Source organism: Accipiter gentilis, chromosome 17 (genome assembly GCF_929443795.1).
Source record: "Accipiter gentilis chromosome 17, bAccGen1.1, whole genome shotgun sequence".
Taxonomy (NCBI): Eukaryota; Metazoa; Chordata; class Aves; order Accipitriformes; family Accipitridae; genus Astur; species Astur gentilis.
Window position 1 is genome coordinate 5,224,431 of NC_064896.1, and position 23,045 is coordinate 5,247,475.

Genomic DNA, 23,045 nt, shown 5'->3' on the forward strand with positions numbered 1-23,045 from the left:
AAAGGCTGAAGTGATCTCGGAGTCTCCAAGCGGCGTCTGCAGCACCGAGCCTGGCCAGGCGGGGAAAGGGATGGGGGAAAAGTGCCACGGGAAGAGGAGAGATTGGGATACAGGGACCCCGAGACCGGTGAGAGTAGGTCCCAGGGCTTTGCAGCTGGGAAATCTGGACAAGGGAAGGGAAAGAGCAAACAAATACAAAAAAATATAGGTATAAAAACAATTTGTGTGGAGGAGGAGAATATGGACAGTAAAGTCCTCTTCCCCAAAGCAAGAATAATAATAAAAAAATCCCAGTTGAGGTGACAGTGAAGAGTCTGACAGAATTCCCTTCCCTCAGGAAAAATAAAAATACAAATGAGGTACCTGTTCCACCCCAAAGCCGTCACCCCCTCCCCACAGTCACATCAATGCTCCAGCCACTGGTTATTGTCTCTCTGAAATAAAATACTCGGGGCCAGGGCAGGCCTGGAGCAGAAGCACCATGCGTGTGGCTGGGCCACGGCGTGCTCTCGGCGCCGGGAGCCCTCGTCCAGTTCCTCCTGGTTGGATTGTTCAGCAGAGATCCAGTCTCTCCTTGACCCTGCAAACAGGCGGTATTGTTCAGTGCTCCACAGAGACGGAGCCATTTCCAGGTCTCACGTGTTTCTCCAGCTTTTTTTGTTTTTAAAAAAAAAATTTATATATATATATATATTATACACAGTACAATGAAAATATCCATGGAAACAAATGGGGTGGCTGGCAAAGATGCTTAACAAAAAAGCCCAAAATAAAACAAGTTCCCAACTCTTCCCCAAACTGACGCTTGCCTTCCCCCACTAGTCCTCCAAGACCACAATCTCCACGTTATGGACCTGGTGCTGATGGTCCTCCACATCTCCCACCACTTTCTCCTCAGTCCTCAGCTCTGTCTCCAGGATCACAGCTTTGCCCTCCGACTCGTCTGTGTCCGCTTCAGGATCCGGCGCTGGGTCGATCTCTATGATGGTCTGCCCGTCGTCCGAGGTGCCTTCCACAGCTTGGATGGTGGAAGTGAGGCCGGACTCCATGGCCACCAGTTCCACGGGGTTGACCACGGCCGCCACGTTCGCCAGGGCTCCGCTGTCCTGCATGGCTGCCGAGCTCAGCAGGGCCAGGCTGGAGGACGGGTGGAGGGTGACTGTGTCGGAGGAGCTGGTCTTGGAGGAGGACACCACGGTGGCGTATCGGAAAAGCTGGGAGCCAGATGGCAAGGTATGAACAGTCACCGGGCTGGAGCCTTGGCTAATAGTCGCCACTGGGATGTTGCCCACGGAGAACTGCTGTCCAACAGGAGCAATAGCGATGGGTGAGATGACCGTGAACTGAGGCTGCTGGATAGGGGTGGAGGGGCTGAGGACGGTGGCGGAGGCTGGGCGCTGCAGACGGGGTCTCTTGGGGGGCTTGGGAGCGCTGACGGGCATCAGCACCACATTCTGGATGGTTTGGGACTTCGCCTTCTGGTCCTTGGCAAGTTTCTTCTGCTCTTCCAGCTGCCGCTCCAGTTCTGCAAAGAGAATGGCTAAGCAGTGCGTTGGGCTAGGGCCAGCACGCTGCAGGAGCTCCTGGGGACTCATGGGCTCCATAAATAATCGTTACACCCCACATTTGCGACAGGAGGTCTCCTAACCACCCAGTCTAGCATGATCTTAGCATTTCACTCAAGATCAAACTGCTCTGAAAGAAAAGGCCAGATTCTCCTGCCACGCACACAGACCTGGTCAATGTTCTGCACCTGCTCAGCCTGCTTTGGCTGGCTGTCAGCACCTGGATAAGGAACAGGCGATGCTCTATAGCAGTTGGCTACTCCTACTGATGAGAAGATGGGCATTTCTGCTCCCCAGGTGAGACCCACCTACAAGGGAGAGTGGACAAACCTCTCCAGGTGGTAGGAACCGCCTCTTGAGCTTGGCTGAGTCCCCTCTCCAGGAGCTGAGCACCTGTACTGGGGACAGGGAGCAGGACTGCCTGGGTCAATGAAACACCTCCCACAACCCTTGTCTGTGTGAACACTGGAAGTCAGAAGTAGCACAGTAATCTCATTTATCCAGGGCAGTAGGGGACTAGGACATCCCAGATAAGAACAGGTCCTACAGACACGGTGAGGAGGGAGACAAATCCAGCAAGCGGCTCTGGGGAATCCAGGTCAGGTTATTGGCTTCAGCTCAGGGGAAGCTGTGCAAGACACCTGATAGCTCCATGCCAAGACAAGCATGCAACTCAGCACCCCATAGACAGAGAAGATTATTAGCTCGGGCACAGCACGGCACTGCTCGCAGCTCGGATGACTGCCGCACAACTCTTAGCTAGCAGCACCTATTTCCTAATGCCGACAGAATCGGACTCACACCCCCAGCACCCTGGCTGCAGCAAAGGGCATGGACTTTGGGCTGTTGAATGCCCCAGGTAACTGCTCCCTGCGAGGCAAGGGAGAGGGGAAATTCCACTCAAGCCCTAGGATGAAAAGGGATTGGGATGCATTTGTTTTGGGGCAGCATGAATTGAACAATAACCGAAATATGGTTCACTGGGGGTTATGTCAAATGAAAGTCACATCAGTTCCCAAGAGCAGCAGCAGGATGAGAAGCCTTTACTAAGCATTGACTGTACCTGCCAGTGTGTAAAGAAACTGTTCCTCTCCTTGCTCTGTCTGGTTTTTCCTGTTGTCCAGAACCTTCTTGACTGTGTCCATTAGGCCAAATGTGTGGGCAACATTGTTCAAGACAGCAGCATCTGCAAGAAAAGTGCATGGGGATGAGTGCCTAGTCCCACACATGGGACTTGGTCAGGTACTCAAAAGATGCTTGTATTACACCAAAAATTTTCTGCTGCCTTTTGTAAAACTATCTCTGTTCTTTCACATGGGTTGGCTGACAAGGGCAGACCCAGCTCCCACAACCTTCTGACATCCAAGGACTAAATAATCCCATTCACATGACAAAGAAAATGAAACAGAGATGTGTCACCCAAGCAGCTCAGAATTGCTGCAAACATAATTTGCAATCACAGAGATACAAACGAGATCTCCACCTACAAATCATCACCCCATGCTGCTGACAGTGTCATTAACATGCCAGCTCCGCTGAAAGCTGTGCAAAATTTCTATTATAATCCACTGACTTCAATCACTCACAGCTTCCAAAAGCTGCCACCTACCAGACACAAAGATCCGCCAGCCCAATGCTAAATTAGAAAATAAAAAAAAAAATATCCCGGGTAAAATGAAGTTTGTGGCTACATGGATGTTCTCTCAGCAAGAGCATCAACAAGAGGTGCTCTCAAACCCTGTGCTCACAGGGGCATGTGCTGAACTGGATTAGGGAACTGATCCAAGTTAAAAATAACCCTAAAGAGGCAAGGGGAGTTATTTTTAACCCAGATCAGTTCCCTCATCTGGTTCAGCCCCCAAAACAGGTTTTCTGGCACAAGTGAAGACAGAACGAGAAGTGAGGGGGCAGGACCTGTTCAAGCCTGCACTGTCATGGAGAAAAGTGTTTGACTAACTCTGGTCCGAGAAGTGAATCTGGGCAGGCTTTCGTGAGGGCCGGGAGCTGAGGACAGTTGCCCGACGGTCTCAGCAAGCTGCCAGGGTTATTTTGCTCAGGGAACAGGGTGGCACATTGTGTCCTTGTGCCCCACAGTGGTGTAAGCAAATGCACTTCACAGTTGGGCAGGCTGAGACCACACCCAGACCCAGCTCCCCAGCTCAGCTACTGAGTGGTAACTCGCTTGCCATCCTGACTCAACAGCTTTAAATGCTTGGGATGGACCCTTGTCACTTTTTTTGGCCAGCAGCTGCCCTTTTCAGCATCCTTCCCCACTGCAGAGCCAGAGGCTGTGGCTCACAACCTACCTGTCATCTGGAAGGGAGACTGACCCAACCTCTGCTGGACACCTCTTAGGACTTCTTCTATCTCCTTCTGGATGTTGCACACAACCTCTTCCATCAGCCCCACATCAGCTATTCCTTTCCAAAACATCAGCGTGTCCTCTGTCACAAGGAGAGGGAAAAAGAAGTCAACATGTACAAGCATTTGGCATTTTACCCCACAAGGCTACCTTAAACTTTCCAGGCAAGAGTAACGTTGCAAGACGACTTCTAATTTGGCCATTGGGGTGGATTTGACATGCAAAAAAAACCCCAGAAGAACAACAGACCCACACAGCAAATCAGTAACATGTTTTCAAGCAGCACCATGACTTCCAAGGCAACATTTCACTGCCTCTGTTCATCTTTGCAAGATGCAGAGCTTAAAATTTTTGTTTGAGGAAATTCTGCCTAAGCTTCCGTACTGATTCTAAGAGGGAAGGCAAGGCACTGCAGCCAGTGAGACACAGCCAAACGAGCTGACAGGGTACTAACACGACACTGCTCACTGATGGTTTCAGTCTAGCTTCAGGCTGTCAGGTGTTTACATCCTTAGCATGAATTAAAAAAAAAAATAAGCCCCTCACTGTAACTAGTAGCAACTGATCTGGGGGATCATTCACCAGTCACAAGGCCAGGGCTGAAGTCCCCCTCTGCCTGCAGCAGTGAGGAGCAACATTTGGCAGGGACCCTGCATGCCTGGGAAATGCTGGGATAGCCAAGGGGCTGGGGGACATCTCTGTCATTGCCTAAACTCTCCTTATTTTCAGGATTTCAGTCTCCAGAATGTAACGGGCAAGGGGAGGAGAAGAAAACACCCAACAAGCAGCCTGAGCTTACCCGAGATCTCATCCGTGTCCTTTTTCATGCCTTCCTCAGTGGCCATGGTGACAGCAGCCGTCAGAGCTGAGTTCCACTCAATCCCCTCCTCCATGCTCTCCTCTGACAGCGCGATCTGGGTGATGCTCCCTGCCAGAGAGGCAACGTCAGCTCCCTCTGCGGCACCTGGAGTGCCAGCCCTGAATCCCTGCTTTGCTTTCCATCCCCTTCACCCCTCCCAGGCTCTTTTTTTTCACTCTCGTGGTCAGGTTATTTGTGCCTGGCTTCTTTCAACCAAATTAGCTAAAAGCAAATATTACTACTTCTCATTGGAACTGTGGTTGTGAAAGCCTCTGGGGCTTCTGGAGGGAAAACCACGTGCCCTCCAAAAAGCAAACTGGAGTCCTGGCATAAAAAGATCAGAAAGGGATCAGAATGAAGAAGGGAACAAATAAGCCTCGGCCCAGCGACCCTTCTCCCCTTGCATCATCAACAGGGAGCTCTGCATCCCAGAGATGCTCTGATCTCTCAGGAAATGATGGGGTCAGGGTCCAAGCTGGTTTATAAAAAGGAAACGGATCTGACTCAATCCTAAATTTCTGGATCAAATTTGGGACTAAGCCAATCTGCAGCCATTGTAAGGTTTTACCATGTGCTTTCCAGGAGATTCTCCTTAGCCTATGGACAACTCTGGCATCTTACCCACCCAGGGCCTTAGAGAAACGTAACCTGCCCAGCTGAACGATGCAGTATGGTTGGGAGTAGTCTTCTCCCTTAACCTCAGCAAAGAGATCACTTTCTGCTCTGAAGCACAGGATTCGCTGAGAATTTGCAGTTGGAATGACAACCAAATCGTTTCCAGCCGTCATACCCCGTTCATGGATGTCCAGGTGATGTGGAGCAGGCTGCTCCGGAGGAGGTCAGCATCCCTAAAGTCATTCCTGAGCATTAGCCCATCTTGTGCCTTTGTAATAGACCCTCAAATAGGAAAGACATCAGAAAACACTGTGTGAGCTCTCTCAGGTGTTTGCTCACATGGTGACCCCAGAACTGGGATCCTTTCAAGGTGAGCCTCCCCTGGCTCCCAAGGCTGCCTCTAGTCACTGCTTAACACCAGCTGCTTTCCAGCCCTCACATTACTGCAGAGCAGATCACCCCGAGAGATGGTACCAAGACCATTCTGAGCGGACAGGAGAAGCACTTGCCTTCCCAGAAACCAGAGCAGTCTCCTAAACGGTGGGACTGCTCTGCTACGCCTGGGGAGAAGGTGTAAGGTGTGCGTGTGTGGGGTCAGCCTGATTTCATTAGTCCATGGAGGGTGAGGAGTGTCAGAGGACAACTCCTGTGGCATTGCTAACTGGTTTCCTACCGTCAGCTGATGTAGGAGTCTGCACCACACTCTGCTGCCCCGGCACCGGTGCTCTGGCGCTGCTGATGAGGAGATCAAACTTGGTGCTTCGACAGGTGTTGGTGCAAACTTTGTCGTGCTGGTAGAAGTCAATTTGCCCCGAATCCATCATCTTCCTGTGCAGGGAGTGGGGAGAGAACCAGACTCAGCTCAAATCTCAGCCTGAAGACAAAAGGGAGTATTCCACATAGGAATGCTACAGCCATGGGAAGGACAGAGAAAGGGAGACCCAGTGCCACTCTGCACAAAAAACATCTCCCGCAGGGCTTTCAAATGGCAAATACAAGCCATCCCCCAGCTTCACATACAGGGCTCCAGCCCTTTTCTGCCCCCACCAGGTCCCCTAGGTGAGGCCACTTCTGTACAGGATGAGGAATCCTGCCCCTCAGACCATGGGGCCAGGAACTCTGCAGGCTGCTGGCCGGGTAATGTGAGCTTCCAAGAGATGTCCTGGGGACTGCAGAGCAGACAAAACGCCTGCTCGGGATCATGCAGCTGCAGTGACAAAGCCCTGAAGCTGGACAGAGTCAGATACCTCAGCATGATTCCTCCGAGGCGAATGGCTCTCTTCCAGTCCTTTAGGGTAGACTTCCCAGCCAGGTGAACAAAATGCTTCGGGCTGATCAGTTGGTCATTGAACTGACAACGAGATAAACAAAGGCTCAGCAAACAGGGTAATATCACTTCGGAAGACTGTATTGGGACACCCAACACAGCCAGTCCACAGCTCATCTAAGCCCCCACTTTTACCCAGAAAGAGGAGCTGCTTCTCAAATTCCTACCAGCTTCGAATCCTTCAGTGCAGCAAAACTTATAACTCCAGAACAGGTATCTTTGCAGAGATGACCTGCCAGCCATTGGCATTCGAACCACACAGCTCTAGCCAGGAACAGCCCTGAAGGCTTTCATATGAAGCACAAACCAAATTAGCTCCTTCTGTGAGCATGTACAGTCATCTTGCAGATCATCACGTAAGACTCCTGTTACATCAAATACCCAAGCAACATCTAGCTGACACAGGTATTCACTCAGGCATCTGTTCTGTCCTGCTCCAGTGCCTAAGATAGTTCCCATTGAGGGTCAGCAACAGAGCACTCTCGCCACAGCAGCACACAGGGACTCGGCCTCAGCGCATCAGCTGTTACATTACCACACTCTCAAGTGGAAAAAGTAACAGCAAGATTTCTCTTGATGCAGCCTGCTCATGGAGGGAGTGACAGGAGTGGAGTATCAGGACACTGGGGGAAACAGACAAGGAAGGAGAGCTCTGGCAGATCTCAGTATGCATCCCCTGCCTGCCTGCAGCTCCAAGTCCCTCAACAAGTGCCAAATACTACTCCAAAATACAACGTGGGTGATAGGCCTTCACTCCTTAACCCACTCTTTCCCTGCTTCTCCTCATGCTAAAAACAACTTTAGCACTAACAATCCAGCACACTGCAAAGGCAAATTTTGAAAGATGAAATGCAAAAAGAAAGTCCTGTGGAGGTCAAGTGCCAGACCTTGAGAGCAGAGAAGGAATCCACTGCGAAAACTCCCTTACCTTTACACACTTGACATTAATTCCAGGACAGACAAACTTCTTCCAGAGCAGGATGGCTTTGCTCTCCCCGCAGGTGATGGGATAGGCGATCTCGATTTCCTCGTTCGTTTCAATGGTGCTGGGGTCTGAGAGAGGAAAGGGCAAAAATGAAACTTTCCACCCAAGAAGCTCAAATCCCATGAGGCAGGAGCTGAAAACTCACAGGTTGCGAGACCTACACTGGGGATGCCAAAAGAAGGACCGTTCCCAGTCCAGGATCAGTCCTGCCTTAGTCTTCTCCAATTACTAGCTCTAACAGCAACTGTCATCTGCTTTTTTATATAGGAACACTCAAAATGAAGCTCATCTATCAGGAGAACATGGGATTGGAAATCCAACAAATTTGTAAGAGGGGAGGGCGGTCAATGAGAACAATCTGTGGAAAGCACAGATATCTCTCAGATTTCTTGGAGCTCTGGTATCTCTTTAGCAGAGATATCAGATATTTACTGATAATATATTCTCTTCACACGCAGAGTTTCTGCTAATACTGCCAAAAGACCCACACCCACACAGGAAGCAGAACACTAGTTAAGATCTAGTGACAGCACCTAATGACAGGAGCCTTCTCCCACATCCTCCTCAGGATGGCAGGGAGCACTCGGAGTCAACCTGCTCGGTTCTTCTGAACATCCAACCCAAACTGTCAGGCTGTTCTTTCAGCAAAGAGCCAGCAATCAGAGTCTGATGCCTCAGCCAGCGCAGACACAACTGCCATCCTTATAACCATCATTCCTGCCTGCTAGTGTTGCACACCAAGTCTAGGGTGAAATCTCGGCTCCTCTGGACCCCGTGGGAGCCCTTACCATTCATTGCAGGAGAGCCAGGATCTCAGTTCCAGGACTTTGAGACCAAGCAGTAACAGCAGACTCTTAGTCCAGAGTATGCCCAGCCCCTGCACCCACATCCATGCCTGGGAAACAGCATCTGCAGGGGCAGAGCCAGAAGGAAGCCCAGCGAACTGGAGACACCAGCTCAGCGGCGACCAGCCCTGCAGAGGAGGGGATTCTGCCCACGCCAAGCGGAAACTCACCGATCCCTTCTTCTAGCTTGTGGATGGTGTGGGTTTCGACGGCCACTACGGCAGCGCTGGCCTCAGAGCCCTCTTGGTAAATCCTGTTGTGAAAGCAGCCATCCATAAACAAACTGTACAAATCATGGGAAATTAAGATTCATAGCACGGGGTTAAAAATTCAGTTTGTTTCCTTCTTGCCTGTCCTCCAGGGACATGGATTTCGTTTGATACAGTTTCAGTCACAGGCATTTTTTTGGCACATACAAAAATACAATAATAATCCCAAGGACCAAAACACGCAGAGGCGTTCCCAGTCCTGTCATTGCACCCTCCACATTGACAGCGCCACTGAAGCAGCTCTGCAGCGCGCTTCCCTGTGCCTTCTCTGGTTTCTGATACAGGCAGTTACCCACGACAACAGGAAGCAGAGCTCAATGCCCCAGGATTTCCCTTCCAGCCCTGTGTGACACTGCAGCAGGGGTGATCATGCAGGGAAGAGTCACTGTCAGGCCTACAGCCACCCTGCTCTGCGAGTATTATCAAACTGGAGCCAGTATATTTACGTTCTGATTGATCCAGAGTTAAGGTGAAGCGCCTGGTGGCAGCCACTTCTCCGCAGCAGCTGCCAGGGGACCACAAAATTCCCTCCAACATCCCAGCTTCATTGTCTTTTAGAGGAGGATTATTTTAGGGCACAGAGGCATATGCCGATCTGGACCCACAGGCACGGACCACCACGTACAGCAGCTGCAGTGTGGCAACAACCCACCCTGGGGCCAGAGAGGGAAGAGGGAGACTGGGAGGATGCGTGGCTGGGGCAGCACCGCGACCACCTCGCTGCTTCCCCACTGCCACGGCCATCGCCGGGCTGCCGTGATCCAGAGATAGCATCGTGCGGACACGTCCCCGCTGGACAATTTCAGTCCTTGGAGGCCCCGTGACAGCGACACACACAAAAGCTTTTTTGCCTTGTATTTTTCTCTCTACCGTGCGTGGCACAAAACCGACGCGGACCTGGAAAATGCAGCGACACTTGGTCCCCGCACCAGGAAAACCTGCAGAGAACCCCCCCACGTCCCACCCCGCACCTCCCAGACACACCAGTACCATCCAACTCACCCTTGCTGCACCGGCTGAAGCTGCAAGATCACTTGGGTTTTGGTATCCTCCGGGTTCTCCCCTTCGTTTCCGTCACTTGGTACAACCACCACATCACCCACAGGGACGCTCACTTCGGCATTCGCCATCTCTCACATGAAGCCCGGCGGTGGCGGGGTGCCGCGGTGCTGCAGAGGGCAAAGCAGAGGCAGGTCTGTTCCGCGGCAGCACCGCTGCCTGTGCAGGGAGAGGGACAGGCAGCGGCGTGTAAGCATGATCGCCCAGTCCCGCCGCAGCAAAGGCCGGGCTAGCGGGGACCGAGGGGCTGGCAGAGCAAAGCTACGGTTCCAAAGAGGGGACCAGGCATTTTAAATTCACCACCAGAGAGAGATGGCAAGCGCCTGTCAACACACAGGAGGATTTCTCCTCCTCCCCTCTTGATCACGATAGCTGGGAACATCTCATCCGACGACACAAAACCGACAGAGGCAGATCCCCCCAGTGCCATCCCACTCATAACTTCCCAAGCCGGCAGCAGCCGGCAGCTCTCCCCGGCCCCGCAGGCTGATGCCAGCTGAGCGAACCCACACTGTGGGTTTTGGTGAGAGCACCAGAAGGTTTTCCGAGCTTTTCCCCCTCCGGCTGGCAGCGCTTCCAGCTGCCCTTGGGATGCTCTGATCCCTCGCTACCAGGAACGTGCCCGGGACCGACCCTTCCCACCACACGCGGGCTGCGGAGAAGCCGGTATTCCCGGCGGCAGAGGTGCGGTGTCGCAGGAGATCCTCACTGGGGGGGGGGTATCACCGAGCTGTTCCCTACCGCTACGCAGGGAGGAATAAAAGTGGTTTTGTTACTGCCGTGGGGCTGCAGTTCAGCCCCGTGCACCAGGCGTGGGCCAGGGTCACCCCCCCACCCGCTCCCCCCTGGGGGTTTAGAAGCTTTTGGGGAAGCGCTTGTGTCCAGAGGGGACCGCAGGCGGGTGACAGTGGGCGGCCCACAGCTGGGACAAGCCAGGGGATGCACACACCCACCCCCCCACGGGTGACTGGGCCTCCCTCCTCGGTCACGTCTTCACCCACTCAGGGCTCATGGCGCAGGCCAGACCCCCCCCCGGTACAGGGCAGCGCTCGCCGGTGATGCTCCCCCGGGACCCCCGCGGTGGGACGGCGGCGGGGCCGCGGCTTCCTCAGGATTTCCGGCATAGCGGGGGGGGGGCACGGCCGGGAGATGGAGAAACCCGGCGGTGACCGGCTCCGGCCCGCGGCCTGGCCTCGGCGGGACGGGGGGGGAGGCTGCTAGACGAGGACCCCGGGCAGGGTGAGGCGCCGGTGGGGCCCCCCCAGGGCCGCGGGAGCAGCACGGCCCCCGCGGGAACCCCGAGGCCCCGGTGGGGGCCGCTGGCCCTCGCTAGGCCGAGGGGAGGCCCCGACCCCCCCCCCGCGGCGGGAAGGGGTCACCCCAGAGGGCGGGGGTCGCCGAGGCGAGGGGTCAGAGGTCATCTCTCCCCACAAGGCCTCCTCCTCTCGGGGTCAAGGGTCAAGGGCGCGCGGGCGCGGAGGGGAGGGGGGGGGTTCGAGACGCAGCCCCCCCCCCACCCCCCACCCCCGGCGGCGCGCGGCGGAGGGGCGGGGCTGCCCGGGGGAGGGGTGTGGCCTTCCCCCCTCCCCCTCTCCCCCCCCCCCCCCCCTCCCGCGGGCGGACGCAGCGGCGCGGCCCCCCCCCCCCACCCCACCCCCCCGCGGCGCGCGACGTCCGCCCTCGCGGCGGCGGCACGTACAGCGACGCGCGCTGGGGCGCCCCCCTCCTCCCCTCCCCTCCCTTCGCCGGCGGGCCGGGCCGGGTCCCCTCCCGCCCCGCCCCGCCGCCGCCTGGCCCCTCCCGGCTCCCGTAGCGCGGCGCCGGCCGGCCCTTACCGTCGCCGAGCGGCCGAGTCCGGGGGCTGAGAGAAGGGGGAGGGGGGACGGGGGGGGGGGAGGGAGGGAAACGGGCCGGGCAGAAGGGAGCATGCGCAGTAGCCGTCGCGGCCTCGGCCGCCAGCACTTCCGGCCGCCGCCTGCCTTAAAGGGGCCGACGACGATCGACGGCGGCGGCGCCGTGCTGCCCCCTAGCGGCGGCCGGTAGCACCGCCCCGCGGCTTCCCCCTCCCCGCCCCCCGTGAGGCCGGGACAGGAGTGGGGGCCACGGGTTGGGGGGGAAGCGGTACCGGACACCCCCGGCCCCGCCCGGGGGCTCTTGTACCCCCACGGCGGGTCCGTCGCCAGTTCCCACATGTCCCCGCCCGGGGGCATCCGAGACCGTCCGCAGCCCCGCTTCGGGGGCTCCGCGTCCCCTAGACCCTGAGCCAGGTGCCCCCCCCCACCCGCCCCGCCCGGCGTGCCCGGGACCCCCCCCTCCCCTCCGCCGTCCCGGCCGAGCCCCCCGCTCCCCCCCGGCCGCGCCGCGCCCGCTCCTTCCCCGCCGGGCGGTGCCGGTTGACTGACAGCGAGGCGGCCCAATGGGGGCGCGGGGCCGGGCGGCGGCAGCCAATGGGCGCGGCGGGGCGGGCGCTGGGCGGCGGGCGCGGCGGGGCCGCCGGTGGCGGCGGCGGCGGCGGCGGGGGGAGGAGGAGGAGGATGCGGGCGGGCGGCGGGGCGGCCTGGGGAGCGCTGGCGCTGGCGCTGCTCCGCCGCTGCCTTCTGCTGGGCCCGCTGGGGCTGCGCCCGGCCGGCGGACAGGACGGTGAGTGGGGATTGAGGGGCACCGGCGGCGGGGGACACCGTGGCGGGACACGGCACCGGGGGTCCCGCTTCCACCGGGGCTCCCCTTCACTCGTCGGGATGGGTCGTGTGCCGCGACCGGGACCGGGACCGGGACCGGGACCGGACGGGCTCCCCTCTGTCCCGGGACCGATCCGGAACGGGCTCCTCACTGTGTCCGGACTGGGCTCGGACCAGCATGAGTTCCGCAGTACCGATCCGAGTATCCCGCTGTCCCTAGACCGGGAGCACACGGCGTCCCCGCTGACCACTTGCCTCGGTACCGATCCGGGACGAGGTCCCCGCCATCCCTCTGCTCCGGTACCGGACGGGACGAGCTCCCCGCCGCCTCCACCCCCCCCCCGCATCACCCCGGTCCCGCACCCGCCTGGTCCCCCCGCAGCCCCCGCTCCCTCTGTCCTACCCCGCTCCCGGTGCCAGGGTCCGGGGGTCCCCTCCATCTGCCCGCAGGGCTTTCCCCGGGAATCCCTAATCCCCAGGGGCCCGACTCTGTCCCAGTTTGAGAGGATCGCCGGAGCTTACGGTGAACAGCTGGGAGAGCTGGGCAGTGGGCTCCATCCTGGGGATGCTGCGGGCCCCAGCAGCATCGCTCTGGGGGGATTTGCACCCGCCGGGGTCCGGGAAGGCCCCGAGGAGACGTTCAGCCAAACCTCATCCTGAGGATGTGATTTTCCCTGGCGCCGCTTGTCCCCAACTCATCCGAGAGCGAGGAGACGAGGATGGGACATCCAAAGCATCGTTCTCAGCGAGGGGAAACTGAGGCACGGGCCAGGACAGGATCACGGGGGGCAGAACCCCGCTGCGTTCCCCAAGTGTGATTTGGGAAACATCTTACAGCGGGTATCCACCGGATCCCAAACCCGTCGGTGGACACGTGGGAGCTCTCCCCGGGGTTGACAGCGTGCCAGAGGCGGGAGCGTGCCGGACTTTTCCCGGAGCATCGCCCTGTTGTGTCTTTCCCGCATCCTGTGAGAAAACAAACAAATCCCTGGCAGAGATGGCCCCAGCGGGGGCCCGGCTGTGGCTTAGCCCTCACCCAGCGGAAATCCAGTTTTCCCATTTTTTTGGCAATTGATTTTTTTTGGGGGGGGGGGTGGGGGCATGATGTTCTCATGGCTGGGAGCAAGTCCCCAGCCCCACCATGGCTCTGCCTTCACCGTTCCTGGCCCCTTGGTAGCATCTTCGGAGCCAAATCCCCGGGTGCGCCTGCAGCTCTCAGCTTATCTCTGGCATGCCTGCCCAGCATGTGCCGGCCACACTTGGGATGCTTTTACCGAGGGTTTCCTTTCCTGGGATGGGTTTTTCCCAGGATGGGTCCCCCCAGCTCCTCCACACCCACAGGCGTGGAGTTGGAGCGGGGGGGGGCAGGGGCCATCCAAGACCCCCAGCTCGGGCGCACATGCCAAGCTGTTCTGGCCAGAGAGGGTTTTCCGTGCAGATCCCAATGCCTCTGACCTTCCTTGCCAGAAACTCCCCCCAAATACCCCAAATCTCTCTCCCACCAGCACAGCAGCCCCTCTAGGAGCCACTTTTTGAGCAGCCCCGGGGTCCCTCATGCTGCTACCCCCATCCAGCCTGTCCCTGGTGCCCCCCCCGTAGCCCCAGAGGGCCTGATCCTTCCTAGCTCTGCCATAACGGGGGTCACTGCCCAGCCAGGAGGGAAATGGGATTTATATCCCTGCCCGGGGATAAATCGCCCTGGGTTCGGCCAGCAGCCCATTCCACAGGCTGGGGAGGAGTGGGCTCTGTGGGGGGGCTGACATCTTCTGCCTCCGGCCTCCCCCGTTTTTTTAATCCCTGCAGGATCTTCCCCTGCCGGTGCTTTGTGCCGTCTCCCAGCGACGGCAAGGGGAGCCAAGGCAGGGGCAAAGCCGTGCCCGCCATCGCTTTTCTTTCTGGCTGTGCCAGGATGATGCTTGGCAGGAGCTTCAGCTTTTTGGGGATGCGGGGGGGGGGGGGGTGGGGTTGAACGATGGACCCCCACAATTCCCCTGCCCGTGCAGAGGGGCTGAGCGATGCAGAGGGGCTGAGCGATGCTTTCCCCCCTCCCTGCCCTTCCCCATTCCCCAATCCTGCCCCAGCTCCACCAGAAATCCTGGCCGGTCCCTGGCATCGGTTGCTTTCAACTAAAGTTTCCAGGATATTCCCTCGTGCCCCGGGGGCGGTGAGACAGGAGAAAAGCCCCTTTTGTGGTGGGTGCTGGCACCGCCCTGGGGAGGAGGCGATGGGGATGCAGCTGCCCAAGGTCATCCTCAAGGTCAAGGCTGCAGCCGGGGGCTGCCGGGGGCTGCTCAGTGCTGTACAGCCCCGTGGCGGGGGGGGGGGGGGGGAGGCAGATATTTCCTCCTTGCATCCTTTTGTATCCCCTCAAAAATTGGGCTCCTCCTGCCCTGGGGGATGGAGAGGGGCTGGAGGTGCAGGTCTGTGCTGGGTGGCTATGGGGGAAACTGAGGCAGCTTCATTCTTGGATCCCCCTGGGGACTGTCCCGGATGGGGGAGAGCAGCCAGAAAAGCTGAAAAAAAAAAAAAAAAAAAAAAGAAAATATGTTTCAGACGAGGAAAACATTTGAAGGGGCTGCAGGTGCCCGTGGGGTGTCCCTGGAGCCATGCCAAGTGGGGAAACTGAGGCAGGAAGCAGCCTGGCTGAACCCCCCCCCCCCCCACACCACGCTCCGGTCTCTCCGCAGGGGACGGCTGCGGCCACACGCTGCTGACACCCCACAGCGGCACCCTCAGCTCCAAGAACTACCCGGGCACCTACCCCAACCACACGGCCTGCCGCTGGCGGCTGCGTGCCCCCCCGGGCACCTCCCTCCTCCTGGCCTTCGGGGACGTGGACCTGGAACCCTCCGAGCACTGCGCCCGCAGCTCCCTGCTGCTCGCCGACCCCCAGGCCGGCACCGCCTATGGTAATGGTGGTGGTGGTGGGGGGGGGGGTCTCAGGGGAAACTGAGGCAGTGCCTGCCAAGGGGGTGCGGATGGGGTGGGGGGTGTGTGTGATATCACATTATGTGAAGTCCTGGATAAGGAGAATATTGGGAAAAACTGGCTTTTTAGCTGATTTCATCAAGGTTGGGGGGGTATCTGAGGGGGGAACTCAAGGACAGGGATATCCAAAGAAGGTGCTATCCGAGGAGGGGGGTACCTGAGGACAGGGGTATTCGAGGAAGGGGATACCCAAGGATGGGGGTACCCAAAGAGAGGGATATCCAAGGAGGGGGATACTCAAGGAGGAGGGTACCTGAGTACAGGGAGTGTCCAAGGAGGGGGGTATCAAGGAGAGGGGTACTTGAGGAGGGGTCTATTGGGGTTGGCACTTAATTGGGACCAGATGCAGCCACCAATTAATTAATTCTGTCCACCCAGCTGCTGCCCAAATGGTTCCAGGATGTTCCCGGAGAGATTTAATGGTCTTGGAGGGATTTGACAGCACTGGGAGCACGGCGGGTGCTGGGGGGGATGTCTTGGGGTGGCGGGGGGAAGCGTCACTGCTGGGGTGTCGATGGGGTAGGGTGGAGGAGCCGCCCCGAGGCCTGGTGAGGGGCAGGGGCTGGGCAGGGGATGCTATGGGAAACATGGGGTGGAAAGAAGCCCGCTTGGATGCACCACTGTTCCCAGGACCAGGATTTTTCCCTGTTCTCCAGGACTTTCACCCTTTCCTGGTTGGTACCCAGAGGGGTGACAGTATGTGAGGTCCCTGGTCCCCATCCCCTCTGCTGTGACCTCGGGGACATGTTTGCCCCCATCTCCCGGGACCCCAAAGCCGAGAGACTGCCTGGCCCAGGCTGAGGGGTCCCAGAGCAACGTGGGAAGGGGAGAACCCCCAGATGATACTCCCGGGGCGCGCTGGTGGAGGCGGTGGGGGGCTGGGTAGGTGGCCAGGCACCCGCAGCCCCTTTAGGTGCCTTCACCAGGGCCGTGCGTGCCAGCGAGCAGGGGGTGACGCAGGGCTGGGCCAGGGTCCCGCTCCCTCGCCTGTGGCTGACGCTGGCCCTCGAGAAGTCCCAGATGTTTTTCGGGAAGCAGCCGGAGCAGGCGGAGGCTGTGGGTTCCCTCCTGCTGACTCAGACCTGGTGTCTGGCGCCCGGGCTGATCCTGCCTGGGGACGTGCCGGGGTCCCCGCGGGGGTGGCAGGCTCCAGCCCACGGCTCGGCCAAGGGGTCCCCAGCAGCCAGGGGGTCTCCGGAGCCACCGGCTGGGTGGGCACCATACCAGACGTGGCAGCAACGCGGCAGCATCTGCTCAGGGCAGCACTGGCATCTGGCAGTGGGTGGGAAATCTGTGCGTATGTGTCATCTGCATCTTATATGCATGTCATCTGCATATCATGCAGAGCCCCCATTCCATCACGTCTGTGACCCTGTGACATCCCTGCATGCATGCCCTGTCCCACATCCCCTGCGCTCGACCTCTCAGTTAAATATGACCCAGGCAGGGCGAGGGTGTGGGTGTTGGGGAAACTGAGGCACAGCATGACCCCATGGCAGGGTTTTTACCACCAGCACCATGGGGACACAGCTCCCTGTCCCCAGGGCAACAATGGCATTTGCTCAAAGCATCTCTGGGTGCCCCGAGACTCTGGTGATGGACATGATGCAGAGCAGAGAGATGCAGGGCTGGGGGGTGATGGCAGTCCGGGGATTGGGGCCACCTCTTGTCCCTGGTTGGGACCAGAGATGTCCCCAAGGAACCTGCCTGCCTGCTAAGCCGAAGTTTTAATCAGGGAGATGGAGACTGCAAATTAATTTGGATTAAACAGGGGGGATTTAGAAGGCAGCTTCAGCAGTGCCTGTGAAAGGGAAGACGGGGAGGGGATGGGGACGTAGCCCCCATTTTGGGGTCCTGTGGGGCCACGCCATGCGTGGAAGCCCCAGTAGCGGGGGACGCGGTGGCAGGCACCCGATAAGGGCTGGTGGCCACTTGTGCTGTCCCAACCATGGTGGAATGAAAAGACCCTGGGGTGGGGTGGGTCCCTGCCCAGCCAGGAGCCTGTCTGTCCCCACCTGGGGATGTGGGGACATCTTGGGGTGCTCTCCCGGGAGCCTGGTCCAGCTCCAACCCCTGTGCAACTCCGCCAGTGCTGCTTGTGGCTGCGGGGGGACAGCGTGGCAGCGGGGAGGAGGTGGGGGACAGGGTGAGCTGCGAGGGGCTGTGCCCCAGGTCCCCCCCATAGTGCGGATGTAACTGCCCTGGGGCTGGGACGACCCTGGGGCTGGGACCACCCTGGGGTTGGGGCTACCTTGGGGATGGGCCACCCTGGGTGTGGGATCACCCTGGGGCTGAGACCACCCTAAGCACAGCCCAAACACCTGAGCCCCCCCTTTCCCCCCCCCGACCTGGTGAGGGCTGCGCCAGGGGAGGTGACACCCCAGGGTCCGGGTGCCCACGCCTGTCCCCAGGGAGCCCCAATCTTCTTCATGGCCCCATCCCTGCCGGCAGGGCCATACTGCAGGAACGCCGGCCCCGCCGCCCCGCTCCTGGTGACAAACTCCAGCGCCGTGACCGTCCTGTTCAACAGCACCAGCCACCGCTCGGGACGAGGCCTCCTCCTGTCCTACGCCACCTCGCAGCACCCAGGTAGGGGGGGAGCATCCCCCAGGGATGTGGAGACAGCCCCCCGCCCTGGCTGTGTCTTGGCCCATGGTGGGGGGCATGGCCAGAGGTGGAGGGAGCTCCTTGCTGACCCCAGGGTAGGCTCCCATCACCCCAAGCTCCTGCAAGACCCATGTTCTCCCTGGCTGGGGGCACAACATGGGAGACCCCCAGGCTACCCAGTCAGCTGGGATCCCCAGGTCAGCTGGGACCCCAATATCAGGCAGAGCCACTGGTGTGGGGCCGATGGTTGCAGGGACTGAGGGGCCATCCCTCTCTGCCCCTCTGGGATGGGGTGCGGTGGGCCAGAGGCGAGCGGGTGGGGGTCTCACCCTGGGGTGTCCCTTCCTTGCAGACCTGGTCTCCTGCCTGGTTCGAGGCACCCACTACACCCAGGAGCACGTCAGGTGAGTGGCCAGGGGGTGTGAGTGGTCACCACTTTGGCATCCCCCACGCTGGCATCGTTACTGGTCCCCATCAGCCCTGGTTTCATCCCCATCCCTCTCCTGGGTGCTCGGGCTGCGCTCGCCCCAGGGCTTTTGGGGTGCAGCTGAGGTGGGATGGGGAGCAAAGCAGGTGTGCAGAGGGGATTTGGATGGGAGCGACTCTTGACCCCCCTCACCATGTGTTTCAGTGTGTACTGCCCCGCGGGCTGCAAGGACATCGATGGGGACATCTGGGGCAACCCAAGCCAGGGCTACCGGGATGTAAGTGCAGAGCCCGGCTCGCCCCATGGGGCACCCTGATGGTCCCCAGCATGTGTGGCTACTGCTTGTCACCCCCCAAGCAGACCGCAGGGGATGGGTTTGGCCATGGGGTGCCTGGCCCTGCACCCTCCACGGGGGGGGGGATCTGCTCTCACCCCTCCCCTGCTCCCCGCAGACCTCGGTGCTGTGCAAGGCGGCCGTGCATGCCGGGGTGATCGCGGATGAGCTGGGTGGGCAGGTCACCCTGTCCCGGGAGAAGGGGATCACGCTCTACGAGTCAGCCTTTGCCAATGGGCTCCACTCCAAAAGGTGGGTGAGGAGGGGCTGTGGACCCCATCTGCACCCCATACCCAGCCATGGGACCCATCCGTGCTGACACTGGGGACCTGCCACCCCTCGATGTCAGAGACCCCCAGGGTTTGTTCACCTGGGGACACCCTGTCTGATGCTCCCCCCCACCTTTCCTCCCTGCAGGGGATCCCTCTCTGAGAAGCGGCTCATATTCCACAAAGGTATTTTTTGTCATTTCCCCTGAAATTAAGCCACAATTTTGGCTGCCAAACCCAGTGCCACCCCCCATACCATACCCGGTTGGGGGTCCCAGGCTCCCAGCCTGCCTTCTCCCCTTGCCAGCCTGTGGTGACGCACTGGAGGTGGCCGCCTTCAACGCCTCGTCCTGGTGGCATGAGGTGGATGCGCTGGGCCAGGACCGAGCCTGGGTGGCCGAACGGGCAGCGCTCAGCACCACAGGACACTCCTGGGCGGCTGAACCCGGCTCCGAGGCCACCTGGCTGGAGCTGGACCTGGGTGTCCGCAGGAACGTCACAGGTGAGTGTCGGCCATCGGAGGGGGGGACAACTGCTGCCCCTTGTCCCTGTGCCACCCTGACCACTGTCCTTCCTGTGGTGACATGGGTGCCAGCCTCACTGACCCCCCCCCAAAAAAAACCTGCTCAGAGCAGTTGCAACCCTCTCCCCCCATAACTCCCAGGAGGCATTGGACTGCCTTGTGCCATGGTTTTACTGGTGCAAACTGGGATGCAGACAGCACCAACCCCCCGCAGCTGTCCTCGTCCCCCTTTTGTCCCTGCTGTCCCTGCCCCCCCCACCCCCCCGCAGCCGTTTCTGGGACGAACAAGTTAATATTATGCTCTTGCATTTGGTGCCAGCGAGCGCCTTTTGTTCGGCCGGAGCCTGCCGAAAGCGGGGGCTTTGTGCAGCGGCTGGCGACCGCAGGGAGGAAAATGGGGACATTGTCCGGCCGGAGGCTGGAGGAGGGAGGAATGCAGGGCTGGCAGCCCGGGCCGGAGGTTATTGGCTCCTGGGGGCAGAATGGGGTCCAACACTCGAATCTGCCACCTAAACCCCTTCCCAGGGCCAGAGGGAATCCTGGGGGGGGATCCCTGGGGGGGGGGGGGGGGGTCACATGTCCTGCCCCCCGGTCCCCTCCCAGCAGGGACTTGGGTATCCCAGAGATGGGGATTATTCCAGCTGGGAAAGCTCTGCCCCATGCAACAGGGCATGGTGCGGCACACGGAGGCCCCCCCCAAGCCATTCCCCAGCCCCAGCCCCCTGACTGACAGCAGGGCCCCCCCCGGGGCTTGGTCCTGCACTAACAGGCATCATCACGAAGGGCTCCTCCGAGCAGTACAACTACTACGTGACATCCTACCGGGTCTCCTCCAGCCGCGACGGGAAGAACTGGAGACCCTACAGAGGCAGCGGTGGCCAGGAGGACAAGGTGGGCATGGGGAGGGGACAACGGGGGGGGGGCTGCAGACCCCCTGCCTGTGGACATTCGGCCATTGGTACCCTCTTCACCCTCTCCGGCAGGTCTTTGAAGGAAACTCTGACAGCCACGGGGAGGTCTCCAATGCCTTCATCCCCCCCATCATCGCTCGCTACGTCCGCATCACACCCCAGAGCTGGCACCAGCACGTGGCCTTGAAGGTGGCCCTGGTGGGCTGCCAGATGGTGCGGGTCCGTGCGCCCCGGCCCTATGGTGAGCCCCTCCATGGGAGCTCTCACCCCACACCCCCCTACATCCCAAACATCCCCCAGGGACCTCTGCCTCCCCGTGCACCCGGTGGTGGTCCCACACGGTCTCCGCTCTGCCCTGCAGTGCCCAGTGTCCCCAAGGAGGTCCCCGTGCCCACCAGCCACCCGGCCAGCCGCACACCCATCCCCGGGATTGCCCTGGACCCGGAGAAGGCAGGTGGGTGCCATGAGGGGGCTGTCCCTGGGGCGCAGCATCATCTTGTGGGTGCTCCAGGCACCAACAGACCCACTCGGGCCCATCCCATGACAACACGTTGATTTTCCTTCTCTGGTAGCCCCGGGTGGGCTCCTGGCACCCATGGGTGCAGAAGGGTGGGATGGAGCACCCAGGGGCTGACGCTGCCCTCCCTCCCCAGGCTCAACGCTGCTGGTGATGCTGCTCATTGGTGGCTTCGTGCTCCTCTGCTCCAGCCTCCTTCTGCTGGCTTTCCTCTGCCGCAGGAAGAGGTGGGTCCTATCCTGCTCCCTGCTTCACCCCGGGGGACCCGGCATTGCCTCCCCAAAGCCTGGTGGCTCCGTTCGGCTGCTTGCTGGGTACCAGGGGGTGCAGACCCCCGTGCAGCGGGTGCGAGGAGGTGGGTGGTTGTGGGCACAGGGTGGCTGGGACCCCTCACCCCCATCTCGCTCTCCCCTTGGCAGAAAGCCGGCAGCGGAGCTGAACTGTGGGATCACAAAAGGTAAAGGGTCCCCAACCCCTCCCCGGGGGTCCTGCTGTGCCTCAGGGCCAAAATCAGGAGGGGTGCAGCTGGTTTAACTGGTGCTGCAGCTGAGCCCTGAGCTGTCCCACCCCTGCGGGCACCAGTCTGCCCCCAAGGCACTGTCTGTCCCCAAGGGACAGTATGTGACAACCCGGGGTTTCTGCTCTCTACTCAGGGTACCCCAAATTGGAGTCGAGCCAGGTGTGCTCCCTGCAGAGCCTGCCACCGCCCAGCTCCACGCTGGCCTCCTTCCCCACAGTGGCTGCACCGGGGGACATCAGCCTGACCCATTCGCCAGGTAACGGGGACATCGGGGCAAGACCGGGTGCCTCTCAGCCCAGAGCCGGAGCAGCGTCTCACCCATTGCACCCTGGGGATGCCCTGGGTTGCCCGTTCTCCCCCCCCCCCCGGCACCACTCTGGTTGACCCCCATCCTGCATCATGGTCTTGTGCAAAAGGGAGACCCTGGCAGGGCTTATTATTTATCTTTATTATTATTACTCCACCTCAAACACAGGCATGGGTATTGGAAGGTGGCCGCAGGGCACCAGGACTCATCCTCTGTGCTGGGGCAGAGGGATGTGCCCGTCCCCGTGGGGTGGATGTCCTGCCCTAGATGAGTTTTGACATGCCTCTGCCCAGCTTTTCCCAGCCCTGGGGGTCCAGATGTGCCTGTTTTTTCCACCCATCCCACCCACATCTGGAACACCACCATGAGCCCTTCACTGCTGTGGGGACAGCCCTCCCGCTGTCCCCAGTTCAGAGCCTGGCAACCCCGTTGCAGAGTACGCCGAGCCAGACCTGGTACAGGTGAGCCCCAGCAGCCAGACGGGTCCCTCCACCTTCAAGCCTCTCCTGGACGAGGGCTACACGCTGCCGCTGGTCGTGAGCCACTATGACGTGCCGGGAAAATACCACGAGTACGCGGAGCCGCTACCGCCCGAGCCCGAGTACGCCACGCCGTTCAGCGAGCCTGAGCCCACTGGCACCCGCCGGAGCCCCTGCAGCATCACGGGCCACCCTGGTTCCCTCCCGTTGCGGTACGATGCACCACGGCCTGGGGAACTGCCCACCGGAGAACTCCCTCCCTGGGGGCTCGGCGGGGCCTGCACGACCCCCCAGGCGGAGCGGACTGCCAGCCCCGCTGGGGACGTCCCCTCCCCGGAGGGCTCCCGCTTCCAGCTGGGGGACTGTCCCCTCTCACACGTGTACCACGAAGCCTTGTGAAGCTGTGAGGGGACAGGGGAGCCCAGCGGCAGTGTCCCGGGCTGGGGCGGGAGTACCGTGTTCCGAACGTGAGCCTCCCCAGCCGAAAATCTTTTCTAAGAACAATCCTATTTAAATATATATATGTCTATATATACCTCTGGGATTTTACATCGCCGCTCACCCCCTGGTAACTGCAAACCCCGCAGTCTACGATAACT

General features: G+C 59.9%; 2 protein-coding genes across 5 annotated transcripts; one reads left to right on the forward strand and one right to left on the reverse strand.

The window, feature by feature from the left end:
* Positions 1-670: 670 nt before the first annotated feature.
* GMEB1 (glucocorticoid modulatory element binding protein 1) lies at positions 671-12,159 on the reverse strand. 4 transcript variants are annotated; one of them, XM_049820942.1, is made up of 10 exons: positions 11,722-12,159; positions 9,830-9,996; positions 8,729-8,811; positions 7,657-7,781; positions 6,649-6,752; positions 6,075-6,229; positions 4,727-4,855; positions 3,872-4,009; positions 2,629-2,751; positions 671-1,525 (listed from the first exon to the last, which is right to left on the reverse strand). In XM_049820942.1, the coding sequence occupies exons 2-10, from the start codon at positions 9,955-9,957 to the stop codon at positions 819-821; spliced, it is 1,692 nt and encodes a 563-aa protein (XP_049676899.1). In that variant the 5' UTR covers positions 9,958-9,996; positions 11,722-12,159; the 3' UTR covers positions 671-818. The 4 variants fall into 4 exon arrangements, with proteins under 4 accessions (XP_049676899.1, XP_049676898.1, XP_049676902.1 ...); XM_049820941.1 differs by having other exon boundaries at positions 9,830-10,045; XM_049820945.1 differs by lacking the exon at positions 11,722-12,159 and adding an exon at positions 8,502-8,622 and having other exon boundaries at positions 9,830-9,845.
* Positions 12,160-12,374: 215 nt separating this feature from the next.
* Positions 12,375-22,979, forward strand: LOC126047377 (discoidin, CUB and LCCL domain-containing protein 1-like). Its single transcript, XM_049820939.1, has 15 exons — positions 12,375-12,526; positions 15,252-15,473; positions 18,004-18,141; positions 18,512-18,563; positions 18,791-18,863; positions 19,039-19,172; positions 19,338-19,375; positions 19,497-19,691; positions 20,482-20,603; positions 20,696-20,864; positions 20,985-21,077; positions 21,277-21,367; positions 21,560-21,597; positions 21,794-21,916; positions 22,403-22,979. Exons 1-15 carry the CDS (start codon positions 12,421-12,423, stop codon positions 22,843-22,845), a joined length of 2,037 nt encoding a protein of 678 aa, XP_049676896.1. The 5' UTR covers positions 12,375-12,420; the 3' UTR covers positions 22,846-22,979.
* Positions 22,980-23,045: the final 66 nt, after the last annotated feature.

Coding starts and splice junctions, on each gene's coding strand:
- GMEB1 (XM_049820942.1), bottom strand. CDS start 9,957: ATGGCGAATGCCGAAGTGAGCGTCCCTGTGGGTGATGTGGTGGTTGTA. Junction 6,230..6,648: donor CTCGGAGGAATCATGCTGAG/GTATCTGACTCT, acceptor CTCCCTGCACAG/GAAGATGATGGATTCGGGGC. Junction 4,010..4,726: donor GGACACGGATGAGATCTCGG/GTAAGCTCAGGC, acceptor TCCTTGTGACAG/AGGACACGCTGATGTTTTGG.
- LOC126047377 (XM_049820939.1), top strand. CDS start 12,421: ATGCGGGCGGGCGGCGGGGCGGCCTGGGGAGCGCTGGCGCTGGCGCTG. Junction 12,527..15,251: donor CCCGGCCGGCGGACAGGACG/GTGAGTGGGGAT, acceptor GTCTCTCCGCAG/GGGACGGCTGCGGCCACACG. Junction 18,564..18,790: donor TACACCCAGGAGCACGTCAG/GTGAGTGGCCAG, acceptor CATGTGTTTCAG/TGTGTACTGCCCCGCGGGCT.